General features: G+C 33.0%; 1 protein-coding gene across 1 annotated transcript; it reads left to right on the forward strand.

Annotated features, from left to right (window-relative positions):
- Positions 1 to 3,542: 3,542 nt before the first annotated feature.
- Positions 3,543 to 11,088, forward strand: LOC117334750 (phosphorylated adapter RNA export protein-like). The gene is given in 6 exon segments (XM_033894544.1): positions 3,543 to 3,606; positions 5,103 to 5,418; positions 5,420 to 5,989; positions 6,407 to 6,498; positions 8,165 to 8,319; positions 9,120 to 11,088. Coding segments are annotated over 6 exon segments (1,461 nt in total). The 5' UTR covers positions 3,543 to 3,561; the 3' UTR covers positions 9,403 to 11,088.
- Positions 11,089 to 12,108: the final 1,020 nt, after the last annotated feature.

A 12,108-nucleotide genomic window follows, 5' to 3' on the forward strand; every position in this document is an offset into this window, starting at 1 on the left:
ACATCACGAGATGGTCATAATCAGCCACTAAATCATTAGGGGTGTTTTCCCAGTCATTAGATGATATTATTAATTGTTTTTTGTTTGTTTTTCTTTTAGGTGTCCTGGGAGTAAAAGGATAATGAATTTGATGGCGGAGTCATCACTTTCCCCCGATGGTGTTCCTGAATCATGACCTCTTTATTTGTTATTACCAGATCTAGTAATGATGTTCCCTTTTCTGTGTCGTGTACAGCCTTCTGAACGTGTTGAAACAAAAAGTGGTCACTAAGTATTTCCAAGAATTTGGACGATCGAGATCCTAGGGGTTCGTGCCTGATTCGGTTTCCCAGTTAATGTTTCTAAAGTCAACATATTCAATAATTAAGACGTGACGATCACTTTATGTTGTACTCTCGATAACATTTTTGAGATTGTTGAAGTTTTTAAGTGTTGGACTTTATAGTATACATTTCCCATCAACAATTTGTCGTCTTCTTTTAGTTTGATAAAAATCCATATCATTTCAGAGAATGCCATCGTTGTTTTAACCTTCTCCCAATTCACAATTAAGTTTTGTCTTAGCATGGCTTAATTATAATACTCCTTTGTCTATATATAGCCTATCGTAGAACATATCATATTCATTGATATTTAACTTTCTCTGTTGTAGGTCTTCTTGGTTATTTTCTGTGACTGCAACAGTTGGGTGTAGACTAAAGGTTACTCCGAGTGCACTCCAAGTTTACCTGGAGTCCTATCAGGCTCCAATTCTACCTGGGTCCACATGTATCACATGTACCTGTAACCAGAGACATATATACAGTACATATATACATAATATTTATAGATAGGTGTATACTTATATACATTTAGACTCATAAAACATGTAACAATAAGATATATGTTACTGTTTTATCTTTGCATATATCATCTTATTATTTTGTTGGTTCATTTTTAGTTGGTAACTAACAATGCATCTAATATAATTGATTTTTTTATTAGGGTTAATGTTTTCTTTATTAGAAAACCCTATATAAGATAACTGAATAGATCTGGCATTTCATTGAAATATGTATGATAGCATTCCTTTGATTTAAAGAGTTTTAACAAGCCACATAAATAAATAGAAATTGTGAATAAACACTAATGTATTTGGCAATTTGTTTGTTGTCTCTCAAAATGTAGAGTGACAGTCTGAATGTATACTGGGACTATCTTATACTCGAAGTACTACTGTTTTTAATATTTCAAATACTTTAACAGTTATATGTGTGTTAACATATTGTCACCTTGATAGCATATTCCGGGATCAAATGTCTAGTTTTGATTTACAGTTTAACATATCAGACTTACATATCTATTTGGTAAACCAACTTTTTGTTTTCATGTTATACATGCCTCATTAAATCAAGGTCATATATGGAGTTCTTTTAACAGTTATATAAGATACAACCTCCCACCCCTTACTTCCAGGTCAATATTTACCTGTTTATCAAACGTGATTACAAGGGTGTGGAAAGTGGAGAAAAGACAGACTTACACTGACCCACTAATGACCCCTTCCCCCAAGTTTACCGTATTACATTGTAGGTGTGAAAATAGGGACAGGTGTACATGGTCATCTAACTAGATAAAGACCCCCTTAATTGTTGGATGGATACTGGACATCACACCTTACCTTTACAAAGGTCATATAGAATATACATATAGGTACAGACTTGAGACTGTCTATATCTGACACTTTTGAAATGATATGATTGTCCATTCCTATTACAGTACCATTACAACAACAGTTATAAGTCATTATTATAAAAAAATTGATAAAATATATTTCATTTCAAACTGGTTTAAACTATGTTAGTCCGAATTTTCTGACGATCTTACTACGTAGATACAGCTTGAAAGGCGATATTAACATCAGAACCCTTCGGATTAAAACTATGTGTGGATTTATCAAACAACATGTTCTTTTTCAAGTTTATTTGTAAATGGGACTGGTCATCACATCTTACCTTTATTTATCAACATAAATGTTCAATGTAGTATATATATATTGGATATAGACTTGTGACTGTCTATATAATATATACAGTATCCAGCCCTATTACAGTATCATTTCAAAAACAGTTTTAAGTTATAATTATAAAGAAAGATATTTGACAAAATATATTTTATCTCAAACTTATTTAAGATTAAACAGTATCTTTATAGAACCAGATCTTTTAATAAATATGTTAGTATCAGTGCTTTGATAAATACTATAAAAGCATGTTACAACACTCAAGAATATACAGTAAATGGTCAAAATAATATTCTTAAAAGAAAATTTAATATTTGGAGTAAAAAACTTTTAGTCAACTTCACATTTGAAATTACTAATTGATACTCAAATTTACCTTTATGAGTTAGCTATTCTTAATGAGATCATGATTACTATTACTTTATGTCTCTGATATTATAATGGAAGTACAAATGTACATATGTATGTATAGAGTATTAGAAGTCAATATGAAAATCACCATAGATTAATATAATGTTCATGTATGAGTTAAGTAAATACTTATCAAACGTTCCATACACTAATTCTATAACTTCAGCTAGCCTATGTCATCTTTTTTAAAGTTTGGACATTTAAATTTATGATTTTATAATTGGCTTGAACAATAATTGTACATTCATGACATGTGTTTTTCCATAAAATGTATGATATGTCATTATATTTTTGAATCTAACAAGATAAGAACTGCATCATTTCTTAATTTGATTTGCATCATTTTTTTTTCTGAACTTATATCATTCAACATTGTACCTCTACATACCGGACACCTGCATAAACTGGCCAATACGTTTGGTCTCGTTTCATTTATAATTTTGGTCTGATTAGGTCTCTCAGATGGAGAGCTACAATCCTTTCCTCCTAGTCAGGGGATAATATCTTACTGTTCTGATGGCCTCAGGTTACACACCCTGCTTTGCACAGCTTCATCATTTGAAGCCATACAACGACAAATATTGACATGTATATTTGTTTTAATGATACATTTAAACATATAAACCTATATAAACTAAATTGATTATGTTTATTTTATAATTACTTGCCTTAACTGAGTACATTTATATGTAAGCTTAGTTATATTTTCCTTTCATGTAGAGAATGTCTTATTAAAAAAACCACACAATTCATTAAATACTGTAAACTTTCAATATTAATAATTAATAACATTATATAGATACATTATCTAAACTTTCTTTAAAGTCATGTTATATGTACAGAAATAAATATTGAAATAACAATTTTAATTTCAATTCCTTAATAAAATGAAATACAATTTTTTCCTAATTACATTTTAATAAAATATAAGATAATAAGCAATAAACTTTCATAGAAACCTGATTATAGCATAAATTGTATAGCTGTCTTTTATGAATCTTAATAAATATAAATTTAAGATGTAGGCATCATAATACCATGTATTTACAATAATACAAATATTCCTAGTAGACTAAAGCCTCGTCGCCTTGCGGGCATATGCATGTAACTCTTCAATCTGGAGGTAAATTTGTTATTTGCGCAAAAAAATGGCGGATTTAGAAGACGGTGAAATACCAGATTCGGATGAAGAGGTTTGTAATGTAAAACACAACCCTATCATGCAAAACAATGGACCATCAAAAACAACCATTTTTCGTTACATTAATTTCCCATTCAAAGCAACCATACATAAACGCATTCGTGCCTATATTTACAAATGCATTTTTGAAGTGCGTATATTATTCGTATTCACTTCGGAGGTCTTAGTCCGTCCGGTTGTAGGCCTTATTGGCGAGTCTCTTATAAAAGATACGACTGTCAAAATATTCTCGCCGTGTTGACCCCCTAACATTGTTGAAATGTTGAAGTACGAATATGGTATGGAGTATCTATATAGGCCTTTTAATTTCACCACATTGTCCCACACATAGACCTACTATGGATATATCATGAAGTCATAATACCACACACAGTCACACCACTGACACTGTACAGTACGTATACCCCGCAGGGACCACATGTACACTAGTCCGAATTTTCTAACGATCTTACTACGTAAGGCAGCGTTAAAGGCGATATTGACATCAGAGCCCTTAAGATTAGGACCACACCTGCATATACTTCCACAAAACACGACATATGATCTTATCAAAAGATAACGTCTGAAACATTGGTTTTATGGTACAATGATTATGATGACATTTTTAAATGGGGATGGACCAGACAAGGAACCAAATTACAGCATAAAATCACTTTTATCAGGTTTGGTAATATGATTTGTAATTGTATGCCATAGTATAATGTGTATATATCAGGTTTGGGTCCTTTGTCCAGTCCTTTCCTAGTCATAATCTGGTCCGAAATTATCAAGATCATTTCCACTTTCATTTTAAATTATAGCATTAATTCAACATTTTACAAAATATACTGTGGGATACATGGTAAATATGTAATAGGAAGGAGTAATGAAAGATACCATGCCCATTGCCCACGATGGAGCTCAAACTATCGACATCTTGCCCTCAAGGCCAGGGCCAGAGGAAACTAGGGATAGTACTGCAAGATGAGCTATACTGCACTTTCACAATTGCAAGTTACTAACCCCTAGTTTTTACACTATGACGTACAGGGGCCTGTATCTGGTAAGTACATAGAAAATGATGATCTCGACCTACTTTATAGTAGTGCGCTGCAATATAGAGTGCTGGTGAGATAATATTTTCACCAACAGGATGCATGCATGCAACTCTGGTTACATGTGTGGCATGATCAGTGTTAGACTTAGTTTAATAGCTATAGTTTCCTGTTTTAATCTTCCCTGATCCAAATGAGAGCTTACAAATTAAAAAATTGGAAAATTAAGTCACACAACGTAAGAAAAAAAACCACTAGGTCTTTTATTAAATCCTTGAGAGCATATTTTTGACTTTTGACATTTGAAAGCTTTACATTGGAAGTATACACTCTTACTATACATAGATTAATATGATGCACCTTCAGCTACATCATGTCATAGTGGAAATATGTTAATGTATTTAAATAAAATGATTTTAAAGAATCAAAGTGATGTCCTTTTTTCAATTTTCAGGTTCCTTCATCTTTACCCAATAGTAAGCCAGATGATGTGTCGATGAACTATCCTCATGCAGGTGGTGATGTTCCATCCTCCTTCAGTGTAAGACAGCCTTCAACTAAAACCACATTATCGTACAATAACCATACATACCGCAGCAGACCTTCAAATCCTCCAGTGGACAGTGAGGATGATTCTTCAGGCACTAGTGATGAAGACACAGATCTCTGGCAGTGTAAAAAAGCCAAGTACTTTTCTAAACCAAGGGTTCAGAGTATGGATCTTGCTCATGAAATTACCTCCCCTCCTCGAGGAATGAAGCCACCTTCGAATGACACAGGATGAAGATCCATTGGAGAGCCCACAAAAGAAACGGAAGGTGAACAATGTTTGGGGTACAGTCATTACAGAACAGACCATTACCCATTCATTCAAAACAGGTGCAAATGTTGATAAAAATGAGGATTGTTTGGAGGAACGAGATGTTGAGTCATATGATTACACAAAGGCTTATGATGACGATAGACCATGTCTTGTAGAACAGCGAACAATTCAATCACGAGAAAGCAATGACCCATTTGAAAATGTTATTGATTCAATTGAGGAATTATATGATGTTGAGACAAAAAAATCTGATGTAGAAAGTAGAAAGCGGAAAAGATCTGTGAAAGACCGAGTAGGCAGAAAAGAACATCAAAGTATGAAAGACAGAATAGGGGAGAAGGAACGACAAAGTGTTAAAGAAAGATTAGGTAAAAATGAAGAAAAAAATGTGAAGGACAGGCTAGGTCAGATAGATCCAAACATAAGCAGAATCGAAGATGTGAATGAAAGAGATCCAGAGGAAAAAGTGACCAAGGCCATATTGGATATGTTGGATGAACCCAACACAGACTTAATTGGTGAGTAATGTTTGAAATTGTGGTATTAACAAGTTTTACAATGGACATGTGTGCAGCCAAGTTAAAGTCTTTGGTTTTGAAAGTTGTAGATTTTCTATTAATGATAGTTTACAGTGTACCCTTTGTTTGCCTTAGATTTGTTATTTACTGCATGATGATTACAGGAAAACAATTTAAAAGAAAAAGAAATTACTTCATAAGCTGAAAAAGTGAGAAAAAAAAAATCATGGTCAACAAATCTATGCATTAAATTTTTATGAATTATATTGATGTGCTGATTATCAAGATAATTGAAAATTAGTGGAAAAACTATAGGGAACCAATTAATGGATATGCTAAACTGAAAAGGCAATTAATCAGTAGTTTACAAATGACAAAGTAAGATTGTGAATTTTCTTTTTATTATTGATATTGTAGGAAGGATTGTCAGTGTTATTGGGAGAACTTTGGCCCTGAAATTTGCTCATCAGACGGAGGATGTGGAGTCAGCTGGTGGATTGTTGACGAATGTATGATCTTTTGAGCTGTGTGCAATCTTAATGATATATCTTTGGGCTGTTCAAGTAAAATAGATATAACCCCAAGGAAGGAAATCAATGCCAGAAATAAAATTCTGTGTATGGTGGAAGTGAGCGAAAATTTGGCTCATTCCATGATGTAGTATATATAGCTATAGGAAAGCATCTGCGTTTGGTTAGCACCAGTTTTCATAGAAAAACATTAGCCCCTACTCCTACTACATGTATATCAATCAGGTGTAACAATTAAAGATCGGACTATGCATCGACTGTCGAACGAAAGTCAGTCAGCTTTCTATATATATCCAAGAGCTGTATATATATAACGGACAGTCTAATCGGTCAACAATTATAGTTAGTATTGCTTACAGAGCTGGTCAGCAATCTAGATTGCCCAGGCCATTGCAAAACCGCTCTTAAACATATAGCCTTCTTCCATTACACTGTTGGTCCATCGTGGGCTATCACATCTGCTTTTCGTCCATTTTCTCATCTTAAAATCATTGTTACATGACAAAAGGATATCGCACATTAATATTTAAAGATTATGAACCAAGGTAGATCACAAAAATGTATTTGCATTTGATATTTTATCTGGATTGAACTTAACTTCAAAGTGAGCTGAAGCTCACCCCCACTTCCTATACTTTTCAAGTGTTACGCCTTGTTAATATATTAGGAGTATAGGGTGTTTATATATAAATACTAATTAGAAGCACATGTCTGTTGTATAGTTTGAATTAAATAATTTCTTTTGGTGGTTCCCGTCTGGCAAACAAGCTGGATTCCTCCCATTTGGTAGATATTTTACTAGAATAGCCCCTATGGATTTCACCACATATCGTGTTCACTAATGAAAATATTCAAACAAGGCATATATATTAAAGTACATAATTTACACGCTGAAATAGAGTTATAGTACATAAGAATGCAAACAATTTGGTATTGGTGCTGGTGTATATATATTGACCCTTGACTTTTAGCAATTTCTGAAGTCAAATAACTATTTCTGAGAAATCTGAAGGGTCAAAACATATGTCAAATAGACATATCCCTTCAAACCCAAGAATCAGATCTCAATTTGGGGAGTCAAAAACATACTCTCAAGGGTCTACTGGATGCCCTGTTATATCTATAATTTTCACATTGTCCGGTTTAAAATACATATAAAAAAAAGATTGACAAAACAAAGTCTTCATTAGGCATTAGCGCACGCGCATATATACATATACATGTATATATTTTGTCAAATATTGGAGGGAATGTGCCCCTTTATCTAGACAAGTAAATTACAAATAATCTTATACAGACATAAAACATAGAACAATTATAAAAGTTTAGTAGATAAAAAACAAACAATATTGTTATGTTTGTGTTTATGCTCCCTTCAGTTGATAAATTTATTCACAGAAGGCCTATTGTAATTATTTAGAATAAATCTTGGGTAAAGTACAGATGTTTAAATAAATACCTAGTAAAAAAAAAGATTTAAAAAGTAACAGCAAGTTGAAGCAATGTGATGGGAGCACATGCTATGTGCATATACTGTATATAAAAATGATATTAAAAACACATTTATATAATATGTAGTAAAGAATGCAGAAAAAGGTGAGACAATTGTCAGGAGTATTAATAAGTAAGGCATGTACTGTTGTAGGATGGTGCACGGCGACGGACTCCAGGTGGTGTTTATTTACAGCTGTTAAAGAACAGTAAGGATATCACTAAGGAACAGACAAAGGAAATATTCGCAGAAGAAGAATTGAAATATAAAAGGGAACAACGAAAGATTAAACGAGCAAAGAGAAAGAGGTGAATTGTTGAAATTTACCAAATAAAGTGCAGAAATTTAAAGGCATTTTAACTTATACCCATTTTGAAAAGATTCCTTTAACTCTGTACCATGCATTATGAGTGTTCTAGCAACACAGCAGTGTTTGATGGGATTTATTATACTCTATCATGCCAAAAAATGTACACATATATTGATCCTTTCTGTCTGAATTTTTATGATGTTAATATACTGATACATGTATTATTAAATCTTTTTTTGTTTAAATTTGAGTCAAAATATGGATCTTAAACAAAACATTTAAAATAAAGGTAGAAGTTTTGTCAAAAATTGCCATCAATACAAAGACTCACTCCAAAGTAAGGTGTATTGGTAAGTGTGTGATTTCAAATTGAACATATTCCCTAGCCTGTTTATAGTTACAGTATATATAAACATGCCCTATAGCTTCTTGTCTTTTTATAAGCACATAACACTTCTGTAGGTCCAACAGGATATGGGAAATGTGAGTGAGGGATATATAAGTAATAAATAATTAATAAACATGATGAAATGTATGAAAAATAGATTGTCCTCAATATATGTTTGCATGTTATTGAAGTATATATGATACAGTAACATTAAGTGGAATACAATTTGTTTACAACACAAGTCTGATATGTTGCCCTTCTTCTTGGTTTATAAAAGTGACACCTTGAAGATATTTACAAATATACAAGAAATGTAGTGTTGGTATGTAACATATTTAGAGCTTGAATTAAAATATGGGATTTTAATGATTCTAACATAAATCTTTTAATATCTTTTTTTTCAATCACAGACAAAATCAGCTGAGAAAAATGTTACCACAGTCAAACTACGCATCCCAGAAGTCCAAAGGAGGTCGAAAACAGGATGTGGAGATGCGTAATGAGAATATGCCAGAGGTAGATGACTGTAACGATGACAGTGATGAGGAGGATGGTCAACAGGACATTGCTCAAGAAATTGAGGCAGCTAAACAACAGCAGGTTGAGGCACGGAAAATGGACGATTCTGAATTTTCTTTAAATGATTCTGATGTTGTTGATATTGAGCTTGGCGAGTTTGAGAGTTTTGAGTGATTGAATGAACACACTAATACATGTATGGAAATCCAGCCAGTATTACAGAAGGGTTTCTGTGATTTTCTTTATATTTTTAGAATAATTTTTGCACTTGTATTGAGTGTATTATGAAATTAAATAATAACAGGGGTATCGACATTTTATTAAACAAATATAGTATTTTCACTTAGTTTTGTTTCATTTTTGTTCTGTTTATGTTAAATTAGGGTATAATTATTTGTTTTGGTCTTTTTTTTAACATAGACTTTTTTGTTCTGTTACTATGTGTTCAGTTTCCCTTCGTTTGTAAGGGCGCACTTGATTTACTGCTCGGATCACCACTCTGATCCTATTCCGATCAAAATTAAATCAAGTAGGTTACACAATACAGAACCGGAGGTTACATGGCAGACACGAAAGCAGTGGTCTCCTATCTCGTTGTTGATGAAATTTTAGATGAACAACGAGATAGGAGGAAAGACGAAACAGAGCTTATGGCCATCTTCATTCCAGCTATTGGTGCTGTAATGTGAGTCTCTGATTATGTTTAACGCCATTATTACTTATTACGCTGTGGTTTTATATTTAAATGCTAGACTACTGTCTGTGAACTTAGTTTTGTTTGACGAAAAATCGATGTTAAATTTGTTTAACTCCCTCGGAAACATAATTCGTATTTTTGAACAGCACTTGCTTTGTTGTAACTGAAATTTCTAAACTTTTTATTTATCTTGATTCCGATAATGAAAAAAAATTCCTTCTTCAAGACTAGCGAAAATCTGCTGAGATTTTACTATGGAGAGTAACGTAATGACATTACGCATTACGGCCGTTTTTCTTACTAGTCTCAAAGAAGGAAAAAATTTATTCAGAAAAATTTCATGAATATTTGTTCAATTCCTATAACGACAAAGAGTCTTTCTAGAAAAAACAATTTTCATAAAAATGGAGCTATCACAGCAAATTTAATGCGGACATTGTTCATCTGTTAATATCATCCGCCATTTTGAATTGTGGTTTGCTCCATGTGCACCACCTCGCGAGAAAGAGCAGACTGAACAGTGATCGGAGCAGTGATCCAGACACTTGATTTGAGATGTCAGCGATCAGCTGTGTACTCCAGTAGCTAAATCAAGTGCGCTCTATATATGTTCTTTCTATTTCACTTTGTCCTATCATTCACTTCCGACTTTGTTCCGTTTCATTCCATAAAAGGGGTTCAGAATGCTGTTGAGCAAACTAAGGAGTATTGCCATTTAAATGTATTCAATAATGACATTTTAACTGAACAATAAGAGAAACAATCTCAAAATTTCATTGTTATATGTATTGTTGCTTTGCACTATTAGATTGTATGAAAATCATTTCGTCTTCAATCTTTGCATTTTGTTTTGTTTCATTTTGGTGGAATTGTTGCGTTTCGTTCCATCATACACATGTTTCTTCATTTCTGTTCTACTGCAAATAGGTGTTTCGTTTGTTACTTACTCTGGAAATCTTGTTTAAGAAGTCTGTTTAAGGTTTATTACTTTTTGTTCCATTTCAACACTGTTTTTTGTTTTTATTCTGTTCCATTTGTCAACTAAAATGTTGACACCTCTGTATGTGATAGGTGATAAAATTATGGAATTTGATTTGATTGTCCCTCAGTCAAGACACGAGAGACAAGTGTTGTATGAAAACCAATAAAATCATAAATCAGAATTGGATTTGACTTATCTATTAATTATAAAATGTTTTTTATTTGATTGTCCCTCAGTCAAGACACGAGAGACAAGTGTTGTATGAAAACCAATAAAATCATAAATCAGAATTGGATTTGACTTATCTATTAATTATAAAATGTTTTTTCCTACATAAGTTTTGGACAGTACATGTTCTTGTGCCACCAGAATATGTTGCCCCATACAGATTTTTGAAGCATTGGTTATTATTCCCCATTCTACATAAGGGGGAGGAATTACGAATTGGTCACCTTCCATTTTTCAGTCTCTGAGGTAACCTTTATTATAAGACCAATTTTCATGAGGTGCTGTAGAACAAGCACCCATAGCTATCGTAACCAACTTTCGTGACGACAAATTCATTCAGAACTCTTGGAATTAAAATTCCTTCAAATGACATAGGATATTCATCAGCAATACATCCAGGAATGCACTTCTGTCTTCTGAATCTGTCTTATTTTGATTTTGTATTAATATACTACTTGCTTTTCTCCTTTATTTTTACCCCTCATACACAGCACATTTGAGTGAATGTTTCTTGGGTTGTACGTGTTTTAATGATTACCATGGTCTACATACAGATCTTTGACATATTTAACTCTTACATGCATTGTAGGTCATCGTCATTTTATCACAGTACAGCTGTAAACTTGGTTGTTTCGTTAAGATTTCATTAATTATTTAATAATTTAAGGTCATGGCGACCTTGGGACTTACTATGATGAAGGGCATATTGATGTCTGCCCAGTCCTTTGTTGTGAACTCCCCATCTGTGTGTAGAAGGGGTGTATTATGCTATTGTACACTGTGTTCGTCTGTATATCGATAAAAGTTCACACGTTTGCATTAGATATACTCTTTTGAGAAAGAGCCATAAACTTCACCTATTAGAATCAAAGATGGCCACCTGTAAGTCATTTTCACTGTTGGATTAGCCTTAAAGTCAGATATGCACATGAAATATAAAGACAGTCCCTGAAGGACAAAGATTTTCAGAGAA

Source organism: Pecten maximus, chromosome 9, assembly GCF_902652985.1.
Source record: "Pecten maximus chromosome 9, xPecMax1.1, whole genome shotgun sequence".
Classification (NCBI taxonomy): Eukaryota; Metazoa; Mollusca; class Bivalvia; order Pectinida; family Pectinidae; genus Pecten; species Pecten maximus.